The 24,603-nt window shown below is 41.3% G+C and overlaps 1 protein-coding gene across 2 annotated transcripts in view; it reads right to left on the bottom strand.

Moving 5' to 3' along the window:
* The window catches only part of MDN1 (midasin AAA ATPase 1), a 197,052-nt gene that overhangs the window by 11,087 nt on the left and 161,362 nt on the right, over positions 1 to 24,603 (bottom strand). For both annotated transcript variants that reach the window (XM_037843494.1, XM_037843495.1), the window contains exons 75-93: positions 22,523 to 22,669; positions 21,853 to 21,979; positions 19,991 to 20,096; positions 19,321 to 19,436; positions 17,618 to 18,103; positions 17,122 to 17,348; positions 16,584 to 16,739; positions 16,235 to 16,404; positions 15,320 to 15,481; positions 11,296 to 11,433; positions 9,216 to 9,357; positions 7,785 to 7,963; positions 7,153 to 7,305; positions 6,211 to 6,355; positions 3,742 to 4,061; positions 3,378 to 3,542; positions 2,219 to 2,320; positions 1,266 to 1,467; positions 255 to 422 (exon numbers count right to left, since the gene is read on the bottom strand). In XM_037843494.1, coding sequence (XP_037699422.1) covers positions 255 to 422; positions 1,266 to 1,467; positions 2,219 to 2,320; positions 3,378 to 3,542; positions 3,742 to 4,061; positions 6,211 to 6,355; positions 7,153 to 7,305; positions 7,785 to 7,963; positions 9,216 to 9,357; positions 11,296 to 11,433; positions 15,320 to 15,481; positions 16,235 to 16,404; positions 16,584 to 16,739; positions 17,122 to 17,348; positions 17,618 to 18,103; positions 19,321 to 19,436; positions 19,991 to 20,096; positions 21,853 to 21,979; positions 22,523 to 22,669 — 3,411 coding nt within the window. The remainder of the gene's footprint in view (positions 1 to 254; positions 423 to 1,265; positions 1,468 to 2,218; positions 2,321 to 3,377; positions 3,543 to 3,741; positions 4,062 to 6,210; positions 6,356 to 7,152; positions 7,306 to 7,784; positions 7,964 to 9,215; positions 9,358 to 11,295; positions 11,434 to 15,319; positions 15,482 to 16,234; positions 16,405 to 16,583; positions 16,740 to 17,121; positions 17,349 to 17,617; positions 18,104 to 19,320; positions 19,437 to 19,990; positions 20,097 to 21,852; positions 21,980 to 22,522; positions 22,670 to 24,603) is intronic.

The following is a 24,603-nucleotide window of genomic DNA, read 5'->3' as shown; positions in this document are numbered from 1 at the left end:
GGATGGAGTCCTGTAACACCACTCGCCACACCCTTCACAGTCACATTTCTTCTTCCACACAAAAAAAGAGCAAACTCTGACATCCTATTATAGATATGAAACACGAAGCCTTGCAGTCATTGGGGGGAAATATCCCCAGACCACAGGTTAGAACGTGGAGCAGAACAGACCAGACAAGACAGGCCACGGGATAAGAGAACCAACATTTCCAAGTCCAGGAGATCAGCAGGGATTTGTTCCTCGGCAGGACTCACCAGGGGCTGCTGTGGTCCCTGATTTGACCTCTGGCTTCAGCTGCTCTGTGTCTGCTGCTTTGAGCTCCTCCTGCTCCTCTGGGTCCATGAGGGCATCCTCCATTTCCTCCTCTTCCTGATCCTTGTTGGGGGCTTTTGCAGATTGCTGCTGCTCCTTGCTGGCCACATCTGCCAACAGCGTACACACACACACAAATATACACAAAGTTTAGATCTTTTCAGAAGAAAGTAATGATAGATGGGCTATGGTTTCCGTCACTTCTAGTTTTCAAGATTCTACTACTGTGGGTTCTGCCACAATACTAAAGGCTACAAAATGGAAATATCCTAGCTCATAAGAACTCTAGAGGAATTTACATGAGCATGCATCAAAGGCTCAGAACCATGGTTGGAAAAAAGTAAAAGCTCAATACATTATAGCTATTGTTACTACTATTTACTTTAAAAAGGGCAGGATAGGAAGAGGAAAAAAAGTAACGGGCAGAACAATAATTTTTATACAACATCCTCATGAGGTAGATATTAATAACACTAGTTGACATATGAGAAATGAAAGAGTGAAAAGTCACAAAGTGAACTGAGGAGAAACTGACACCTGAACTTCCTTCTTGTGCTGACATTTTCCCCCTCCATTTTACCTTATGCAAGAAATACATATTTCATGTTTATAGCTCCTGCCATTGGAGGGTCCAACCTAAAGGTAACTATGAAGAAATGTCCAGTACTAAGGAACCCTGAGGTCAGCGCCACGTTTGGATGTGGCCAACTGCTTTCAAGGATACTTAAAAGGCGTACACTAAACCTAGAAACCCAGAGCCTTTACACTTGGCTATGGAGGCTTTTACATCAAAAACTAACTGTATTTCCGTGTATTTCTCTCTAGAGAAAAAATAGTTTTAAAAGCCACTTCCTTTCCCTCCAATAAAAATTTGTAATAACACCTGGTAGGCACACAGTCACACTGCATAAGCTCTCAGTGAGCCAAAAGGAGACACCTTCCCTCCATCATACCATAGGTCTGCACATCGTAAGTGTCGCTGCCTTGTTTGATGTGCTCAAAGGTGTCTGCTTCCTCCACGCAGGCCTGGGGCTGGGTCGGCCCCTGCTCAGCGTGGCTGTCCAAGTCCACAGTCCTCAGCCTCTTATGCACACGCTCGTTGTGGTCACCCATGGAGCGTTCATTGTCGGCCTGCCCAGGTTTCCTCTTAAAACTCTGTGGGCAAAGAAAGTCATCAAAACCCTGTAACAGCAAAAGACTAAAAAATAACCTAAGACCTCTCTACAGGGGTCTGGTGAGGTAAATTAGGTACAGGCCATACAAGAATGGAACACAATGCAGTTGTTAAAAAGAATGGGGGGACAGATTATATATACTTAGATGGAACAATCTCTATTATGGTCTTCAATGTCAAAAATACAGGCACAGAAGAAAAGAAACACACAGTCACACACATATGTTCACTATGTACACACACATCCATACATATGTTACATATGCAAAAAATATCTCTGAAAGGAGACATAAGGAAGTGGTAGCAACAAGTTGTTCTGGGGAGGGTCCCTTGGGTGACTGGGGGAAGGGGGTGAGGGAAGCTTTTTAGGGGACAGGTTTTTATAAACTTATCTTGTATTGTGTATACAAATTTCCCTCCCTTAATAAAAATAATTGATTTTTTAAAAGGAAAACACCACAGACAGTAAAAAGAGTAAGACTGGTGCCTGGCAGTAGCACGTGGCACCTGGCTCATGGGTTCCACATCAGTAATGTGAGGGTGCAGGAAAGAAACCCCAGTGATGGGGTTCCATTGGGAAAGCCCCATGGCTCTGGTCCTGCTCCCTAGGCCCCCAACATGCCTGGCAGGACAGGAAAGGCTAGGAGTGTGGCTTTTTACCACTCTGTTTAGAATATCTTTTTCTACACACAGCCTGCCCCTATGGTTAGCTGAAGAGTGAGATATAGAAACCTGTGTGTTTCTCCTGGTGGGTTTCTGGGAGGCCAACCGGGCGATGAAGTTGGATTCATGGCCTTCTGCCTGGTTTGCATCTGCGGCTCCACTCCCGTGTTCCTATGAGATCCAAGCCATAAAAGAATGAGGGAGAAGGATGGTCACCATGCCACACTGCTTACAACTTCTCCCACCATTATTCTCATCTTGGGGTGATTTAATCACACCTGCCTACCTGCCTGCTCTGGCCTAAAGGCAGACACAGGAGAGTCTAGACCAGGGCCTGAGAGCTGGGCTACCCTCTCAGCGCCTTCACTTTACATGGCCCCTTAGTTCCTTGTTTACAGGAGTGGAATGTCACACTTTGAGGGCAGGAGTGACCTCAATTTGAAACCAGCTTCATCCTCAACTAGCTGTGTTACTTAATATTATCAATTAACTTTACTGAGGCTTATTTTCCTCAAATATAAAACGGAGGAAATAATAAAATGACAATATCATGTGATCCATAGGGCTACTGTGAGGAATCACCAAAGCAATGAAAATGCAAACACCAAATATGTACTCAATAAATGGTAGTGGCAGTTCTTTTAAGTATAAACCTGGTGTGGAAACTGGGACTCAAAGAAGCCAAGTGTATGGCCCAGTGTCACCGCTGCAAGCAGCAGGTCCTCTGGCCTTGGGGCTCTTCCCACTGCACTCCAGCGGCCAGACTGTGACCACACACAAAACACACCACCACCAGGTAAAGGAATGTTCTTTGAAGTACTTTGCATTTTAAATTAAGACCTAGAAGTCTAGTGAACAGCAAGGAAAGGAAAACATTATTCGAGAGATATTGCTCCATAAACCCTAAATTGAACCTTTCCTTCCTTGAGAGCTTTCTGAAAAATAACCTGAACCTGATTCTCCCCTTGAGAACTACCAATCTAATAACAACTTCTAGTTATAAAACACATTACTTAAATACAGCCCAGCAAATATTCTGGAGTTTATCTTGAGAGATATATAAAAATAAATATATCATCGTTTTCTTAAAGAATAGGATTCTTTAAGTATCAACAACAAAACAAACAAACAGTAAACACCACACAAAAACCAAGCACTCGATTTCAAACAGGGAGAGGAGACCCTCCAAGAAGGCAGCTAGTCATGGCATGAGAGCCCATCACCTCACCTCTTTGCCCAGCTCCGTCACTGGCACAGCCCCAGCCAGCTCCACGGCCTGTTCACTCTGCACATTCTCCACCCCTGTCTGCCCGCAAGAGTCGTGCTCTTTCCTCTCTGTGGCCTCTGGCACCTGCTCTTCTGCGTCAGAGTTCTCTCTCTCTTCTTCCTGCTTCTGTGGGGAGATCAAACACAGCACTAAATGCCCTAGGAGAAGGGCGTGAGCTGGAGGCCCCTGCAGCAGGCTCCAAGTGCCCATGGCAGCATCACCAAGCGATGGAGAAGTACGCTGAAAGAGATTCTAGTGGGGCTATGGTGATTTCTCCTCCTCCTCATTATTTTTATTATAAGAGAAACCAGAAATCACACACTACCTGAGGCTGCAGACCTTGGTCAACCAGGGTGCCATTCTCCACACCTTCCTCATTGGCTTCTTTGTCCTTTTCCTCCTGAGTCAGATGCTCCTCCTCTAAAGTTTCTTCAGGTTCAGGAGTATCTTCCTCTTGGTCATCAGCTGCTATGTCCATCTCTTCATCCCCTTCGACCTGGTCATCTTCCCTGGGCCCTTCCTCAGGCTCCTGCTGACCCTGACCTTCCTTCTGGTCAGCCTCAGCCTCTTCATTTATTTCCTCAGCTTCATGACCTGCTTCTTCCAAATCCATGGGCTTTTCTTTTATCTCCAAAGGATTCTCTTCTGGGTAGAGAAAATACATCCCATGTTCAAATGGAAAAAAAAACTCTACTTGAAAAAATTTTTTATAAAACTTCTGAACTTTGGACACTTCAGAAATTAAAATTACTTTGTTAGCAAATCATTTTTAACATAAGTGCTCCTTAGTTTTTTTCCACACAATACTTAAAATAAGCCTACATACTGTCCGAGGGCTGAGACCTTATTACACTCTCATAATGGAGCTTAATTTTCTTAAGTTGGTTGGTTATTGACTTGACTTTAAGGTTGATGTTACTGTCCTATGGAAGTTGCAAATGCAGTGACATCAGATTCCAAAATTATAAGGTAAGGAAATGGCACCAGCTAATACTATGTTTAAGCAATACACTACAGATTCACAGAGGAGATAATGTTCTGAGCATGAGGGAAGTCTACTGCACATCATTAACCAAATAATTTGGTTAAACAGTAGGTAGCCAAATTTATTTTTAACTACTGTGCCAGTTTGAATGTATTATGTCCCCCAGAAAAAGCCATATTCTTTGATGTAATCTTGTGTGGGCAGACCTATCAGTATTAATTAGATTGTAATTCCATGGAGATGCACCCCACGCAACTGTGGGTGATGACTCTGACTGGATAATTCCATGGAGGTGTTGGCCTGCCCATTCAGGGTGGGTCTGAATTAAATTACTGGAGCACTATATAAGATCAGACAGAAGGAGTGAGCTTCCTACAGCCAAGAGGGACACTTTGAAGAATGCACAGAAGCTGAGAGAGGAGCTGCAGATGAGAGACAGTTTGAACACGGCCGCTGAAAGCAGACTCTTGCTCCAGAGAAGCTAAGAGAGGACAATCACCCCAAGTGCAACTAAGAGTGACATTTTTGAGGAACTGCAGCCTAAAGAGGAACATCCTGGAAAAAACCATTTTGAAACCAGAACTCTGGAACAGATGCCAGCCACATGCCTTCCCAGCTAACAGAGGTTTTCCGGACATCATTGGCCATGCTCCAGGGAAGGTACCTGATTGTTGATGTGTTACCTTGGACACTTTATGGCCTTAAGACTGTAACTTTGTAACCAAATAAACCCCCTTTATAAAAGCCAATCCATTTCTGGTGCTCTGCATTCTGGCAGCATTAGCAAACTAGAACAACTACTAAATACTTCAAATGTGGAAAAAAATTTTAAATGATACCCTCCTTCTAGATTTAACAGATATTAACATTTTACCATATTTGCATCAAATTTCTGCCACTTGTTTTTAAAAAATAAGTGGTTTTAAGTATAGGAACTGGGTACTAGATGCTTTCTGCCTTCCTACTTTCTCAGTACTTTCTCGAAGTCACCATAACCTGCAGTTTTTCTATATTATTTCCTTTGCAAGCTTTTATACATTTGATGTATCCATAAACAATAGGTAGTACTGTCTCTTGTACTAAATTTTTACATAAATGGAATTGCTTATTTATTCTTCTGTAACTTCCTCTCCCCACCTCCCCACCACATGGCATTTCAAAAAAATTTTTTTAAAGAAACAGCTTTTCTAAATATGTTTGATTCATAAGCTAAGCAGAATTAGGCTAGCTTGAACCTTTCTGTCTGGTTAAGTACCAAGAAAGTCATCCTCTATCACATGGCAACTCCTACAAAATGCTTCCAATAATACCACTTGGAGCATCAATGGGTTGAAGAATGGGTGACAGAGCACTAGATTACTGCCAGCGTGTGATTCTCTAGGGATTATTCTATTTGATTCCCCATTATGATGACTTCATATTTCAGAATAAACACAACACAAGCACAACAGCCACTTAAACAGTCATTTCCCCAAAACAGCTGCACCTGTGCCCCATGAAGGGCCCAGGCATAGAGACTGCGCAGTCTTCACAGCAACCCATGAGACAGCCCGTCGCAAGGGCTGTGGGAGATGGAGGGTGTGTGAGGAAGTCCCACCAGGGAACAGCAGGACAGACCCACTGGTTTAGGAGTGTTAGGACAACTCAGACAAGAAATACTTCAAAGGAAAAGCAAACAGTTTCCTGAACTGGAACTGAGCTGACCAGACACGAGTTATGACTTGGCCATGGCATCTGGACTAGCCCTCTGAAGAGAGATTGGTTTCTGTGCATTTTCAAGGAGTTTCTTTAAGTTTCTGAAAGACACACCCTCTTCTTCATTGTCTGTGTCCTCATCACCATTCTTATCTTCACTATCCAGGTTCAAGTCATCTGGAAGGTCCAAGGCCTCAGGTTCTGGCAGTTTTTCCTGATTGCTGTGGTAAGGATCCACCTCATTCTCATCATATTCCCTCTGGGGCAAGGAAGAGAACAGGGAAAAAAAAATTAACTTAGCTTTCACACAAAATTAACTCTGAATAGTTATACTATGGCCAAGAGAATACAATACTTCTTCCTTAAATTACCAGCAAACATTAGTATTTTAATATGTTTAGACCTTCCATGTTAGAATTTCAAATTTCACTTTCTGTGCAGGTTCTCCAATGACAAGAACAACACTGTTACTTAATCTCAAAGAAGCTAAAGCTTATGGGAAGAAATACAGATAAGGACCCCAGGTTTTACCTTCAATACTCCAGCATCAGCCCAAACAGTATGAAGACTCTGCCTTGTCAGTAACCAAAAGTTAGATATTTTATGTCCTACTAAGAGCCTCTGTTATACACTTTTCTATGAAGTAATGGAAGAGCAATCAATGAATAGAATAAAAATGAACTGGGGTCTCTGCAGAAACAAATGTACGATTTGCTGATGATTTTACTGATGGTGTGAACGCTCACAATCAGGGCAAACACCATTTTCAAGAACAGCAAGAAAACACCTTGTGGAATCAGCAAAAGGCTTTTATCCACCAGATATCTAAGAGACAGTCTTAAGTGATACCATTTTCAAGCACTCAGTGTCTTGATGCCAGCTACAAAAAAGCATGGTCTCCACCCAAAGAGCCTTAAGTAGCACAGCAATGAGGGACAGCTCCAGGAGAAGAGAGTGACGTTATCTGCTGTCCTGAACCACCACCCAGGAGCTGTGCAGTATGGCGTGTCCCTGGCCTTGAGTCAGGGGAGTGGCTCGGTTTCAAATCCTCATTACCTCATCTATTTGTTCATTAATTTTCTCTTGGCCTTGTCCGCCATCTTCAGCTTCCGATTCTTCTTTTTCTTCCTTCTTATCTTGCTGGTTTTTATCTTTATTCGAATTCCCAGCATCCAAGTTGTCATCTTTGGCAACAAGTTCAGAATCTTCCTAAATGTCAGAGGAAGGAAAAACAAAAAATCACCACATGCAACACAAGAAATTGCTTCCACATGGACTGACTCTACCTAAGGTAGCTCTTAGACACACAATTCTGCCTTCTGGGGTCTACCCAGGGCACCATTCATGATCTGGAGAGCACAGCCCAGGCCTGCCCAGATAGCAGCAGTAACACTAGGTGCTGAAGGAGGACAGTGGCCAAAGCAGAATCAGCTTAGAGCATCAGTCCCAAGAGTCCTCTTAAGCTCTCTCCTCATAACACACAGGATGGCCCAGGTCAGGAAAATATTTTAGTTCTAAATACAACCACTGATAGAGACAGGGAAGAACACAGAAAATGGAGGGACAAGGGGAGATGGAAAAAAAATAGACAGAAAGGAAGAGCAGTAAACAGGGAGTAGCAGGTGGTGAGAAGACTGCCTCACCTCCTCTCAGCCTGGGACTTCCGGATGGGGGACTCTTTCAATTACCTCATCCATTCCTGGTCCTGTTTCTTCAGTTTTACCGTCTTCTTCCTCCTCCTCCTCCTCCTCATCATTGTCATCACCCCAAAGCCTCTCATCTAGTTTGTCAGCTTCCTCACCATTGAGATCACCCATCTGCTTATCCAGGTCTCCACCCTCACTTTCTGATTTCTCATCATCCTCTTCTGAAAGGGAAGGCACTGAGCTTAGTAAGGCAATCCCCAAATCGACCCAGTCCTGTGTGTGCAGGAGAGCCATGAACCCACTCTCAGGCAGGGCCCCGCCTGGGAATTACTGCCGGTCTCTACACAATGCCCTATGGGTACATGCCTTCAGATCTCCTGAAGTAGTCCTACTATGTTTCACAAACTGTCTGCAGGAACATCAAAGCCTTCAATGCATCAGCAGACAGGAAGGGGAGTGTGGGAACAGCTGTCAGGACATCGGTCTGGTACTGGGGAATTCTCATTATGGGACTTGGCAACCACACTGGCTTTAGTTTGCTATCTGTGAAATGATGGAGTTTCTAAGGTTCCTCCCCCAGCTTCTACATAACATTTACTTTATTCAACATCTTAATCATGTCTAGCTCAATGATCATGATTTTCTTGCCTTTGTCTTTGCTTAAGGTCCATTTTGCCAAAGGTTATATCCTTATGCTGCTTAGGCAAATGTATGCTCTTCTACTCAGAGATCAGCTTTCATTTTGCAAGGTCATTGCTTAGGATAAGACACTATCTCAAATTAAGCTTTGGACTGGAAGAGTTTAGGGCAGTAGCAAAATTATGGTCCAATTTGGCAGATAGCTATGTGCTATAAGATCATATTCTCAAATAATTTTTAATGACAAGGGGATTGTTCAAATAGGTAAAATGAAAAAAGCAGACTACAGAACTGTAGATGATCTGTGTGTGTGTGTGTGTGTGTATACATACACACACAATAAATGGAAAGAAATATACCAAAATTTATTAAGTGGTTAAAATGGTAGGCCTAAGAGTGGTCTATTTCTATCCTACATTTTTGCTCCAAATGTTATATAAACAACATCTACTATTTTTGCCATTAGGGAAAAAAAATTATTTTTTAAAAACTACCCAGTCATGATATTTTTGAGTTGAGAGTCCAGCTCTGTTAGTGACCGTCCCTTGCTGTTTTGGGCTCCCCTGAAGTATGCTATCGAGCCACTACATCTAGCAGACGAAGTGGCCAGAACATCAGCCAATATCTCAGTTTACTTGGAGAAGAATCTAAAAAATTAACTCTTGGTGGAGATTGCCATGCCACAGGCATTGGCTGATTGTTTTTCTTTGCACTTATGCACACTAGCCAAATTGTTCCAATAGATTATAGTAAGCCCCTTACTGGGAACACGTAATTTCCTGGATAAAATGTTTATTTTCAAAAACAAGAATGAATTGACATATAATCTCAAACCTTGTTCTTCAAGGTCCCCATCATGCATTTTCCCATCAAAGTCTTCTGACATCTCAATGGCATTATCCTCGTCCTTAATATCAGATTTTGAGTCTGGATCCTCTTTATCCTTTTCTTGACCCTTCTGAAATGTATCTTCTGCCTATAAAAAAAAAAGCATTATAGAAAACATAAATGAACATTGTAACTTTCCTTACATTTACTTCAGTGCTCAATAGAATATAAATGAGAATGTTAATGGTGTAAAAATATTTCTGGGGAAAGAAAAAAGAACTGACAAAGACAGCCACACATGGTCATTTCTGGTTTCTTTCATATTGCTGTTAATTAATTTCCTGTACTTGTGGCCAGAAAATACAGAATTCTTATTGAGGTTTTCTTCAAGGAAATTACAAAAAAAATCTAGAAACATTTAAAAAGAATCTGTATTCTCTGTGTTATTCAAATCTATTTTTTGTCACTCTGATCTCTCACAGACAGCTACCCATTATGACTATATTCTGTTAACTTTATGCTTATATATTTCAGTGCTATGACATCTGAGGCAAAAAGAGTTATGCTGTTATCTCTTTCATTATGTTTGAGTTTTTTAAAAGTCCCTTTTCTTTAAATATAACAGAAATAAAATATTTTTAAAATAATTCTAAGCAAAATAGCAAAAACAAGTTTCCCGTTATACCACCATCCTCCAAAACTCCCAAAGAAATAACCACCAGTGACAAGTGATGAATCTTGGATTTTTTCCCATAATATATCAATACATACTTAGTAATACAGGTTATATTTATCAATACCTGCCTACCAACATCTTTTTATACAAAGGATCATGCTTTATATACTCTGTTGCAATCTGCTTTTTTTTAATTAACTTTTAAAAATGTACCTTGGATGTATTTTCATGTTGATACATATAAATATCTCATTCTGTTTAATTAAAATATAGTATGGCTCTGCATGAATGGTACCATAATAATTAACTCCTGATGAAATTTGAACTGTTTTGCAATTTTTACCATTATAAATAATGTTGTGAACATCCTTGTAAAGACAAATACAACCCCTTTAACACCATACACATCTTTGATCCTCCTTAGTATTTCCATAAGAAAACATGGAATTGCTAAATCAAAGAATATACACAATTTAAAATACTGCCAAATTGTTCTGATAACTTTTTATCCCACTTGATTCTTTTTGCACTGGGTTGTACTTACCTATTAGATTTGCATTGTTTTAGGTTTCTTTCCCCCTATTAGGAAAGTATGCTCTGCTGATTAAATTAAATTTAAGAAATACAGAAAACTAAAAAAAATGAGAGACATAAACACTAACACTCTGTTCGTATTTATTTCTTTCCAGCTTTCCCTTCCAAGGAAGGGAAGGAGTTTGGCTTGTTCCTTTATTTTTAACAGCTGTAACCAAAACTTCAATAGAACTGCTTGGTCTGCTTTCGACTTGGAATATGAAGAGATAAGAAGAAATTCCACACATCTGATTGCCTCAAGTCAGTTAATCTAAAATGACTAACAGCAGTTAAGTTCAAAACGAAATTACTACCAATGGAGGTAGGCCTTTGAAAAAGCAATGCAACAATCTTAGTTCAAAGCATCCGAATATTTCCAAAGAATTCTTGATTAGAACCAAAAAGGTACAGATTAAAAACCTTTTAACACGTCTTGAAGACAAAAAATAAAATCTTTTAATAGCAAACACCAGCATTGTTGCTTAATCCAATTATCACTTAAAATAACCAAGCCTTTTATCCTTCAAAGAAATGCTACCAAAAAATACTCTCCCAAAATTCATCAGCAAAAATCTCCCAATTCAAAATAAAATCTCAAAAATTTCCTTCCCAAATTATGCAGAGTTGCCAAGTTCCTTTGTGTGGTTTTAAGCTTTCGAATTAAACCCACTCCTCAAGCTCCAGGATCCCCAGGGCTGCACAAATTGTTTGAAAACCACTGATCTAAGAAAAACCATTTAAATGCCTAATTTCAATATTGAAACCAAAAAGAAAAAGGCAGTCTGGCTTCTGCACCCTGTATATACTGTATACATATTTCATACACATGAAACATACCTGGTCTTCATTTTCTATCTGGTCACTCATGTCCTTCAGGCCCTCACCTTCTCCAATTCCACCCCCCTCATAATCGTGGAACTCAGTTGCTCCCTCTCCTCCTGAATCTTCCATCAATTCTTTGGGCAGACAAAACCCCTTGAAAAAAATGAAGTGAGAAATTAGGTACAAAAACAATAAAAGGAGGGATTTCAACTTCCAGTCCTGACAAAGGAACCAAAAAAATTAACAAGTGCTTAATTCTTTTTCCAGCTGAGTATCTTAAATCTGATGGAAGCACAGGAGACCTCTGGCATCCTTTTCCTTCTCAGGAAATAGTTATTACTTAGGAAACAGTAAAAACAAGTAATAGTTGTTGTTACGCAGTTCCTTGGCTTGACATCAGATTTAACATATGAGGTTCTGACTTTGTAGAGGCCTTTAGCAGGTGGTGTTTGTCATTTTGCCAAAACCAGAATTTGAATGACTTATACCAGAAGGACGGTATTTAGGATCAAGGCACTGAGTGAGGACAGAACCTCCCAGTCTCTGAGTTCCAAAGGATTTTATCCTTTATTAATTTCCCAAATTAGTACTCCTGCAAGCAGAGAGGGAAGAGAAAGAGAGAATGTGTAATCCTAGAGATAGAGATGCTTGAAAAGGACGCTACATGTGGGAAATCTAATTTTTACTTCAAATACTGAAGAAAATTTTGACTCCACCCAAATAAATGCATGCTAGTTTTAATATTTTTTATGAAAAATAAAGCCTTTCCCAACTCTTGAAGTAAACCTGTCACAAATTTGGCCTTTAGCTATTTGTTGCCAAAGCACTTGGCACACTGACAAATGACACACGGACTGCAGATTGAAGAGCACGGCCATACACAGGAACACTTGTGAAGAGTTAACAAACTAGTGTTTGATGTTGAAAAATAGCCTGAAAAGAAAATGAACTACTGTGACATAGTGAACAGAAAAAAACAGGAGAATCTAAGGCCCTCAGTCAGAAATCGTATTTTGTAAGAGTAAATACATGGTATCAAGATATTTGCCAATCAGAGGATGTGTACCAAAAATAAGCTACCAATTCGTAACATCTCTAAGTCAGAACCCTGCCCAGGCTGAATGATACAGCAGTGCCGTGGTGCCTCAGGTGGCCGGGTAGCTGGTCTCCCGCCAGCACACCATCGAACATCGAGACCAGGATCTGGTCAGAGAGCCTCTGGTCCTGGGAAATGGGGACCCCCTCACCCACTTGCTGCACGTTCGTGGGGAATCTGGTGCCAAACCATACATCTGCTTCTGGGTCAGGATTTCGTATGTAGCAGAGTAGCTCCCTCTCTAATCTATGGAAAGTCAGCCCTCAACACAAGGGTATGTTTTTCAAATACTAAAAAAATTAATAATAATAAAATAAGGATGAAAGTAAATAAGCTGCCAACTAGCAAGGGATTAACATCCAAGACCAGCAAACACTGATTGTGACTTAGTCAGCTTTCTGTGGATTAAGTGCTTTAATTACAGCCTAGATCTGTTATCTCAGCACTATATGCCTGACCTACTTGCAAAGTTCCCTCGGCTCTACTTGGAAAGGCTATGAATACAATTTGGACACTTAAAAGAGTGTTAGAAAGTCACTCACTTTCAGGACATGTACTCTTGGAAAGTTGATTGGAAAGTATATTTTGGTTCATTTATTCACTTACTATTCAACAGATACGCACATTTATCCAGTGCCTGTAGATACAAGGCACTGGGCTTGCCCCCCGCCATCTTTAAACCCTTTCCAGTATTTCAGAAACTCCAAACCAAGAACGATCGACTGAGCAGAAGCCCAGACCCTATCTTCAGTTTTATAAATTCATATCTTCATAAAATGCATTTTATCTGTATTGTACTAAGAATTGGAGAAAATCTGAGAACACTAAGGCAGTAAAAAACAAAACAAAACAAAACAAGAACAAAAAAACAAAAATGCTCAACTGAAGGTGGCTCTCACAAAAATGCTAAGGAGTGTAGGAAGATCTCATTTTACAAATGAGGAAATCAGGGTCAGAGAGGTTAAGTGACCAACTCAGTCCAGGAGCTGACTATCCCTATGACTACACTTACCACACCATGTAAATCTGCTAGATTTGACTGTCTCCTGCCTCCGAGTTTTAAGGGCAGGGCCTACACTCTGCAACCTCAGCACTTTTCACAATACTGACGACATGACTGAATGAATGAACAACTTCCCTACGAAAAATCCCTTCTCGTAATACTAAGAGCCCGTTACCACTTAATCATAATTATATATAAATGATTGAAAGATAACTTAATAGCCTTAAGAATGTATCATACAAATCTAAGTTGAGCTCAGAGCTATCTGAAGATTTCAAATGCGACAGGAAGACAAGAGTGTGCTGATACAAAGGCACTGCCTTTAGACAGTCCTGGAGTGTAGGGGACTCATCACAGGGATCTGCAGGTTCCCAGGCTTTAGTGGAAAAAAAGCTTAGTAAAAGGGGAGCAAATAAAGTCCTAAAGAATCCACAGAGAGAGCAAATCACCAGCTGCTATCTCGTGAAGGTTCAAAATCAAAAAGCCCCATCAAATTCTCATAAGCTTTGAGAACTACCAGTTCAGTAGGCCAAGCCCTCGATCTTAGGACTTGCCCTTATGAAACTTGTTACTGCAAAGGAGAGACTGAGCCTACTTAATTTGTGCCTAAGAGTCACCCCCAAAAAACTTTTGTTGCTTAGATGTGGCCTCTGTGCCAGTCTGAATATATTATGTCTCCCCAAAAGCCATATTCTTTAATGCAGTCTTGTGGGGGCAGACATATTAGTGTTGATTAGGTTGCAATCTTTTGATTATTTCCATGGAGATGTGACTCAATCAACTATGAGTGAAACGTTTGATTAAATTATTTTCATGGAGACATGGGCCCCACCCATTCAGGGTGGGTCTTGATTTAATCACTGGGGTCCTAGAAAAGAACTCACCAGCAGAAGGAGCTCAGAGCAGCTGAGAGGGACATTTTGGAGAGAAGCTAAGAGCTGTCACTGAAGTTGACACTTGGAGATGCTTAGGGACATTTGAAGATGCTAGCCCAGACTTTGCCTCAGAGAAGCCAAGAGAAGACCCCGATGCTTAGATGCACAGGAGCTGACAAAGCTAAGAGAGACCCAGAGACATTTTGGAGAAAGCCATTTTGAAATGTAATCTGGAGCAAAGGAACAGCAGATGCCAGCCACATGCCTTTCCAGCTGACCGAGGTGTTCCAGACACCATCAGCCATTCTTCAGAGAAGCTTTAGCAAACCAGAACAGCCTCTCTCTCTAAGCCAACTCGGCAGGTAAACTCACTGCCCTCCCCACCATGGAGGACATGACTCCCAGGGGGTGTGAATCTCCCTGGCAACGTGGGACATGACTCCCAGGGATGAACCTGGCCCTGGCATCTTGGAATCGAGAAAGTCTTCTGGACCAAAAGGGGGAAGAGAAATGAAACAAAATAAAGTCTCAGTGGCTGAGAGATTTCAAATGGAGTCGAGAGGTCATTCTGGAGGTAACTCCTATGCATTATACAGATATCCCTTTTTAGTTTATAGTTTATCTGAGTGGCTAGAAGGAAATATCTGAAACTGCTGAACTGCCACCCAGTATCCTTGATTCTTGAGGGCAAGTGTATGACTGTACAGTTTATATGGTGTGAATGTGTGATTGTGAAGGCCTTGTGGCCCATACCCATTTGCCCAGTGTATGTGGACAGTTGAGTGGAAAAATGGGACAAAAAATACATGAATAATGAGGGGAAGAAGGGGTATGGGATATTTTTTATTTTTATTTTTGTTCTTATTTTTATTTTTCAGAGTAATGAAAATGTTCAAAAATTGATTGTGGTGATGAATGCATAACTATATGATGATACTGTGAATAATTATACAGTTTGGAAGTTTGTGTGGTATGTGAATATGTTTCAATAAAATTGCATTAAAAAAAAAATCCCCATCAAACCAAAGCATTAAAGGGTACTGAGTCTGTGAGAACAGTCCTTACCTTCTGGGCGAGCTCTGTAAAGACCTGGGCAAGCACAGAGAGCAGCTTTGCAGTGCTACGGTGAGTTGCCAAAGACATGGTCAGGAAGAAGAGGACGAGGTCTGAGTACCCGGAGAGCATGGGCACCAGGTGCGCCAACAAGCAGCAGGACTGCCTGAAGAACTGGAGGCAAACAAGACTGATCAGAAACCTGCTTACACTGCTTTGTGGGTACGCGTTTCCTTGAGGGAATGAAAATGTTCTGGAACTAGAGAGTGGTGATGGCTGCATAACGCTGTGAATGTACTGAATGTCATTCACGGTAAATTTTGTTATGTGTATTTTACTACAGCTCCCCCACTCCCCACCCCCAACTTTAAAACAAGCCTGCTCACTGGGATTTCTTCCTTTATTCATACAAACCCTCAGAAAAGTGCACTTTAGGTTCTCAGTCACTGAAGTCACTTGGTTGACTAAATAGTCAACAAGGTTTTCTTTAAAATAAAATGTTTATAAATAAATTCTATTAAGAAATCAAAGTTGGCACTGGAGACATCACCACAGAAAAAAATATAATGTTATACAAAATCAGTTGCTTCTCTGGCCTTGTTATGGAGCTGACAATGCCTTACTCCACTGGCTCCCTGCAGAAGGAATGGTGTTTGCAGGATGGCTGTGAGCCTTGTTAATAGCAGCAGCTGTCACCATTACTGTCAAAGGCTGGAAGGAGGTGTCTAGGACACGAGAGAGTCCTAAGATAGTGGGCATGCTGCACTGCTAGCATCTTTGCACCTATGCACTCTGTAACTGTAACCCTCTGTTAACAAGCCCTATGCTTTTCAGAGCTTCTCAGTGACCTCTTCATAGGCCCCATTGTTAGTGATCTGGCAGCTGAGGCCTGCTATGGGCCTATCCCTGTGGAGAATGGTGAGTTACCGTGTGCTTCGCTGCAGTGCCATCCTCCCCGTACGATTTCAGCCTCTCCAACAGCTCAGAGATAGCAGAAATTATTTTTTGCACCTGCAGAGTGCTCACGTCAGCCCAGAAGTCTTCCTCCAAGAGTTTTGTTAGATGCCCTGACTGCAGTCTCTCAAAGGCTGTTGCTTCTTTCATTCACAGAGAAGAACATAATGATGAGTAACAGAAAATAAACCCTTCCATCTTCATTTTTATACAGTCATGGGCTTATAATATTTGTCCTTTAATATTTAGCCACAGAAATAAATCACCAAATAAAAAAATTAAATCAAGTATAGAGCTAATTGTTGCCTTATTTCAGACATACCATCCTCTTCCTGTGGTCTGGTTTGTTCTGTGTTCTCCTCTGCTTTTTTACTGTTTCTCTCTGCTAAGTTCTGAATGGCACAGAGAATGGCCCGGATGGCAGTTTCCATCTGCTCTGAAAAATCTTCCACAAACCCTTCATCCAATATTTGGTTTCCTAGGAAGTAAAATAGTGTCCCCACAAAAAAAAAAATATAAATTTACAATCATTTGCTTCAATGCCTCTGGAAACCATTTAACAGTCCTCCTGTGAAGCACCTACTGGGAGTGCTTTGTGCAGATACAAGGACGAATGAGGCACAGTCAGTTTATCACCTGTGTTAAAATAATTTTGCTAGAAGGACAATCGAAAGACATGATATTCAAACAAGGGAAGCAAAAAAAGTTAAGAACTGTGGGTTCTCACCATACCTCCCTGCCTTACCCTGGAAAGACACCTCTAGAACAATACAGAATGTTTCTTATATATGGAGACTTAAATCTCTAAGACATGATAACTACATTGGGCTTTTACTCTCTTAGTAAACAACAATCATTACCTCCTTGGCTACTTGAAGTGAGTAGATGCACCTTCCAGGTATTAAAATCAGCTGAAGCTTTATTAATTTCTCCTCTTACATATTCCAGGCTCTCAACCAATGCCATTTGTGGGTCCATTTGCTCAACCTCCATCCCTGGAAGAATGAACAAGGACTCTAGGCCTTGCAAATGAGCTGACACCTGGGACAGGGAACTCAGCCCAGAAGAGCAAACTTCAAAATCTCTCCTGCAACAACAGAAATGCCATAATGTTGAAAGGAAGGGGCCACAAGACCCACTGCCCCTCCCAAGAAGAGAACTCCTCAAACCCCTAAAACGATGCAGGGCAAAACCCACTGTGTTTGAAGGTTTACACCGAGAGATATGCCACACAGCACTATGCTAGTCCATTGAATAACAGACGACTGAACCATAATGCCTTCCAAAACTTACCCCATTACTAAGCTCTGAATAAGCACCAAGCACACAGGGGGAAAATGAAGACATAACACTCACCAAGAATGAAAGAGGGTCTCACAAGACTGCTGCCTAATTTTGTCAACATCAGCTTTCACTGTTTTAACAGTTTTCAGCATCTCTGATAATCTTGTAGTTGACTGGTGCCAAAGCTGGTCCTGTTTCCGCATCCTACAACCAGGCGGCAGCTGACTTTCAGGCACTGGGGATGGGTAGCTAAGATCTGATGGGACCAGGTCTGGAACTGCTCTGGAAAGCTGCCCCTTTCTGAGTTCTGGTCCTTCCTGTCGGGGAGCAGAGGGCAGGCCCTGGGCCTGGGCATCGCCATGGCCTGGAGCCGATCCTGTACTTGGGCAACACTGGAGGAGCCAGGAGAGCTGCTCGAGCAGAATCTGGCTCTGCATGGCCAGGTACTGCAGCCTCTCTGTCCACTGCTGCACGCCATCCTGTGGGGGGAAGGCCACGGGGTAAACAGTGGGCCCCATCAGCCTGCCCTCAATCTCCTGCACACAGCTGAGGAGGTTCCTGTATAGATGGAGGAAAACACAAAAATCAGTTTGTGCATTTCTGAGCCCAGCATGGGTCTTTTCATGTAATCAAGCAGGAAGGATCCACCAGAGAGGTAAAAAGTCTTTTAAAATGCCTCCCGAAGTCGGTAAACACACCCTTCAGTCTTTCAGGAGAGAGATCAAAACTCACGGTTTATCACCTGATGCCTACAGCTTTCTCACATGCAACATACACCATTACAGTGATTTCAACCATTACATATATATTTTTTTATTAAATTCAGTTTTATTGAAATACATTCACACACCATACAATCATCCATGGTATACAATCCACTGTCCACAGTATGATAACATAGTTATGCGTTCATCACCACAATCTATCTCTGAACATTTTCCTTACATCAGAAAGAACCAGAACAAGAATAAAAAATAAAAGTGAAAAAAGAACACCCAAATCATCCCTCCATCCCACCCCATTTGTCCTTTAGTTTTTATCCTCATTTTTCTACTCATCCATACACTAGATAAAAGGGGTGTGATCCACAAGGTCTTCACAATCACACTGTCACCCCTTGTAATCTACATTATTATATAATTGTCTTCAGGAGTCCAGACTGCTAGGTTGGAGTTTGGTAGTTTCAGTCAACCATTGTATTTTAAGAAGTATTTTGTAAATGAACTCCACTTTTTACATAAACCCTAATCAATGGAACTGAAGACAGCTGAAGCCAAACTAATTCCAGTCTGAAAATACTATCTCTGAGCCAAGAATCCACTCAACAGATGATGACACCCTTCCTAATATCTTGAAATACATGTTTTCATAGAGAGGCATCCATGTATAGCTCAGTAAATTGCCACTTCATGATCTAAAAAGCCTAACAAACAAGCAGACTCAAACCTGATCTGTAGCAGAGACCACGATGCCCTGATACCCTAACAACAACCCTATGAGCCCACATAGAGTTTCAGTAAAGTTTTACCACCTTCCTTAGCCCTGAACTCTTCCCCAAGCCCCATTCTCCCATGAGTCACTGCCAGAGTGGGGTGCAGAAATGTATCACCAAAAACCAAGGGCAGAGCCAGAGAAATCCCACCTCCCTCATGGGCCCCGAATTTCCTCTCAGGATTGAGAACAGGTCTCATTCCTCTCACCAGGCACAGCAACTCTGGGCCAGCTTACATCATTCTTCCTAACTCATGTCACAAAGCCAATGCAGCAGCTGGTACCTGAGGATGATCCACTGCTCAGTAAGTGTGGTCAGGGAGCGCCGCTGCCGGGTAAGCACCTTCATCAAGTGTGCCGAGAACCCTTTACACCGCTCAACGTTGCCCACACCTATCTCCTGGAAGGGGAAGGAGGAAAAGAATGCAGGAGATGCTCTGGTAAACACTCCCACGGAGACCCCACTAGAGAGCTGTCTTGAGAAACCTCCTCAGGGGGCAGGGGGGAGGCCCCTTCCTTATATAAGCCCCAGATGTGCTGCACTCTAGAGGAGACACACTCATCACTTTGAGCAGTGGTTCTCAGACTATGCTTCCACAGATCATCAACAGTGCATGAACAGGAACTAGGTTTAACCACCAAAATTGGATATTAAGGGGTCTTTTTTTCAATTCACAAGGCAAAAATGATTTATAGATGGCATTTCTTCAATTTGAAATTTTGCTTCCACAGTTTTTCTTATACATTTGGCCCTGCTGGCAAGTATGTACAAGAGAATTTAATATAACTTGCGCCATGATCTAGCACAAAATTACATCGATTACATTTTAAGTTTAATGGTGGTGTGCAAAAAGCACAGTCATTTTAAGAAGGAGGATGTTATCACCTGACAAGGTCTGAGAACCCTGCTCTGGGAGGAAAAGAACCTACAAGTCTCAGGTTGTACAATTCTACCTTGGCAGGGGTTGCAAGGGCTGCACTAAGCCTGGCATGCCGTGCAAGAGATCGATAAAAATACTTCTGGCACCCGTCCCAAGAAGATGAGATTTCTGTACACAGTCTGGAAAAGAAATCAAATTTACTTAATTAAAACCACGATCTCAGAAGCTTCCATCGACCAAGATGGTGGCATAAGGCACTACAAGGTGCCACTCCCTCACAGAATCTTTGAACAACTAGCAAAAACTGGCAGAGACACCTTCCTCAAAACTCCAGAATATAGTTAAGGGGTTGCAGCCACTGGGCAAGTGCCGAATCAAGAAAAAGAAGCTTTGAAAAAGGTCGGCAAAGCTCGTGGTGACTTGCTGGCCTCCCCCTTCCCCGGTGCAGTGTGGAGCCGGCCTGCACCCTCACAGTGGGACCCTCGTCCTATTCTGGAGGTGGGGGGTGAAGGGAGGGGGTTAATACTTATTGGGGACAGAGTTTCTGTTTGGAGTGGTGAAAAAGTTTCAATAATGGATGGTGGTGACGGTAGCACAATACTGTGAATGTAATTAACATCACTGAAATATATATTTGAATGTGGTCATAAGGGAAAATTTTAGGTTGTATATATATTACTAGAATAAATACTAAAAAAAAAGAAAAGTGAACCCTATTGTAAATTATGGACTAACATTACAATTACAATAATATTCTTTCATCAACTGCAACAAAAGTGCCACACAAATGCTAAGAGTTAATAATAGGGAAAACTATGTGTGTGAGGGGAATATATGGAACATGGGAACCCTGCATTTTCTACTTGATTTTTTTTTGTAAATCTGCTACTTCTTCAATTAAAAAAAAGAGTTACTGGGAAAAAAACACCATCTTCTACCCCAAATCTTGAAGACCCAGAGACTGGTGTATTTGGCCATAACCAAAAGCCAAGAGTCTGAATAGATTTCTTTGAGAACTCATTCAGTCAGGCACACATCAATCCTTTATATAAAGGCTATATTGTATACTTAGTACTGGAAGTATAGCAGGGAAATAAATTATGATGCCAACATGGTTTCCTTAATAAAAACTTTATAACTATCTTGGCAGTGGAGGCCAGGGGTCATAAATTCTGATGCCTACAGGGGCCAGACAGCTAATATGCATGATTAAGGAAACCAAACAAAAATGATAAATGGCAGTGACACCTGACCCCAATGTGGGAGAATCCACAGGGTCTGCTGGAGAATAAGGGTCCTGCCGAGGAGAGGGAGCCACTAGCCAGCTACCACTAACTGGTGAGCAAGTAGAGTGCAAGCCCGCCTGGCCAAATTTTCCAGAAAAACTGAAAATGCAGAATTTTTATGTAAAACTTCCCCTTTTTACAATGTTATATTAAATTCAAGTTTAAAGCAAAGAGAGGGCCACTGGGCCAAACAAAACACAAATGTGTGCTGTATTCAGCTCATGCAAAGCGCCATTAACAAATCTTCTATGGCTGTTATCATAGAGGTAGCTCTGTCTCAACTTCAAGAATGTATTGGAAATTGTAGGTGACATTATATGCAACAGTTAAAAATGCATGATTCTCTCACAGATATTCACCTGTATATTCAAACCAAAGGAGTGGGCTTCAGGAAAACCAAAGGGCAAATAAAAACAATGGGGGCAGCAAACACCAGGAGGAAAGAGGGAGGGAGGGAAAGGAAAGGAGAAGAAAATGACCACTTATGGATTGTTCACCAGGTGCCCTATCATGACCCAGGAACTTGAATAAGTGTTCTCTTTGTTAACTTTGACAACAACGCTACAAGAAGGTAGTGCTGTCCCCATTCTGGCAAATGAAGACGTGGAGGCTTAAGTGTCTTGCTCTATTTACAATTTAAAAAACAAACCTAGAATCGGCCTCCTGAGTGCTGCTTACTATAGACAACGCGCTCTGGAGATCTAATGGGTGAAGATGGAGCATCTCTTGGGGGTTTTTTGAACGGGCCCAGGCAAGACCTTTGCGATATGACAAACCTAGGAAATAAACACATTAGTGCAAGGAAAGAGACCTGTTGCTAGAATGGACACCCCCTGCCCCCATGCCCTTGCCACTGAGAGTAAAGTCCTCTGAACTGCATCAAGAGGGGTGGGGGGTGGGGGTGGGAGCTGGTGGTAAGTGCCGACTCTCAGGCCTGCCCCACTTTACCAAAATAGAACCTGCATCTGTACTTTAGCAAGATCCTAGATGGTCTGCATGCTCAGTAAAGACTGAGAAGTACTGCTCTCTATGCTACGTTGGACAGGGTGGGTGCTGTATAGCATACAATGATGAAACTAAAAAATATAGATTCTGAAAAGCATCATTACAAAACTGTGAAAATGACTGGGATCATAAACTTGTTCATCACAGGATTACACATGTGAATGGAACTCTTAGAATGGCATTTCAAAACCTGGCCTGCCATCTTCTGATTTCCACCATCTCAAGTCTCAAGAAATTTTCCCAAATCACCCCTGTTCTTTTCCCCCCTATAAGTTGCTGATTATACTTCATCAGGTTTCAAGCAAGAACCTTACCGGCTCTGGCAAGGTATTTAAAGAGGTCTGATAAAGCTCGCTGCTTCTGCATGAGAATGTGCTTGGCTTCTGACCGCTGTTTCTCCTTCTCCATGGTGGGCTCTACCTTTAAACTCTGCAGCTCACTCACAGAGGAAAGTACTTCACCTGTAGGGGGAAAAATGGGGTAACGAGAATACATACAGACATTCCAAGGGCTTGTTAATGTGTTTAAATGACCCAGCACTGGGGACCTTTTGAAGAACCAGAACCATGTGTCATTTATCTTTACATCCCAAATACCTCACATAGTTCCAGCATTTGCTAACTGTTCACAAAGTGCTTGAACTAAACTGATGGAGATGCATGGTAACAGAAAAATGAAAACACATGCTGTTCCAGATCTCTTAACAATAAATAATCCAAATAAAAGTGGTTATTCTTTTTTTATTTAGGGGTTTTATAATCAAGCAAGCAAACAGTACTTACAGAGCACCTACTATGTGCAGTGTATTCTACTAGGAATTGTGGCTTTCAATCCCGAGTTGAGTTTCTGATAAATATGTACACTGCCCCAATACAGTACCCAGTACTTGTTTTCATGCACATTTTGTTGCACATTTCATTAAGTTTATTGATACAAATTTCTTACACTGGTTATAATCATTATTTGATTCAAAGAGAGGGAAGCATTCATTATTCATATACTATATAGGCCTTTTTTATTCTACCTTTACAACTTAACAAGATTGGGGCCACGATAATTATATTTTCATCATGGAAAAAATGTTCAATTCCTGAAGCCATAACGAATTGGAGTATTTTCTTTAGAACTGCTTGAAAAGGCCAATGAAAGTTTATTACAGAATGCATGCATTTTCTTTTCTCTCTCTTGGAACTCATACACCAGTATATTGCTGGCAGCTATTGTATTAAAAAAAAAAAAGTATATTTTCACTATCAAAAAATAAAAAATAAATAAATAAATGAGAACTCAAAATCAAAAGCTTCTGTACCTCAAAGGAATTTGTTAAAAAGGTGAAGAGACAGCCAATGCAATGGGAGAAAATATTTGGAAACCATGTATCTGATAAGAGACTGATGTCTTGCATATATAAAGAAATCCTACAACTCAACAACAGTACAAACAGTCCAATTATAAAATGGGCAAAAAATATGAAAAGACATTTCTCGGAGGAGGAAATACAAATGGCTAAAAAACACTTGAAAAAATGTTCATCTTCACTAGCTATTAGAGAGATACAAATCAAGACCACAATGACATTTCATCTCACATCAATAAGAATGGCTGCCATTAAACAAACAGGAAACTATAAATGCAGGAGAGGATGTGGAGAAATTGGAACTCTTATTCATTGCTGGTGGGACTATATAATGGTACAGCCACTCTGGAAGACAATCTGGTGGTTCCTCACAAAACTGTGTATCAAGTTACCCTATGATCCAGCAATTTCACTTCTCGGTATATACCCAGAAGATCTGAAAGCAGTGACATGAAGAGATATTTGCACACCAATGTTCATAGCGGCATTGTTCGCAATTGCCAAGACATGGAAACAATCCAAATGTCCTTCAACAGATGAGCAGATAAACAAAATGTGTAAGCAATAAGAAGGAACGAGATCATGAAACACATGACAACATGGATGAACCTTGAACACATAATGCTGAATGAAATAAGTCAGACACAAAAGGAGAGATACTGTATATTAATGCTAATGTGAACTCTGTGAAAAATGTAAAATAAGTGTCTTATAATGTAGAATATAGGGGACCTAGAGATAGACAGAAGCTAGTGAAGGGGGAATGACAATCTACTATGTAATATGTCACAATGAGGGTGAACTTAATGGTATGGGAATGATCAGGTGTGACTGCAGTTCATTAATGGGATTATAAATATCAGTGATATATTGAAGGCGAACATGTCCGTAAATGGTTGTTTAAAGGCACGTAATCCACAGAGTAGCACCACAAACCTAAGTAAGTGTTAGCGTGATATACCTAAAGGTATGATGCTGGTGCAGACAGTTAATAACAGAGTGGTATATGGAAAAACTGCCCATTACATATTAAAGACT

This window comes from Choloepus didactylus, chromosome 7 (assembly GCF_015220235.1).
Source record: "Choloepus didactylus isolate mChoDid1 chromosome 7, mChoDid1.pri, whole genome shotgun sequence".
In the NCBI taxonomy this organism is placed as follows: domain Eukaryota; kingdom Metazoa; phylum Chordata; class Mammalia; order Pilosa; family Megalonychidae; genus Choloepus; species Choloepus didactylus.
This window is presented reverse-complemented; position numbering and strand designations above follow the sequence as displayed.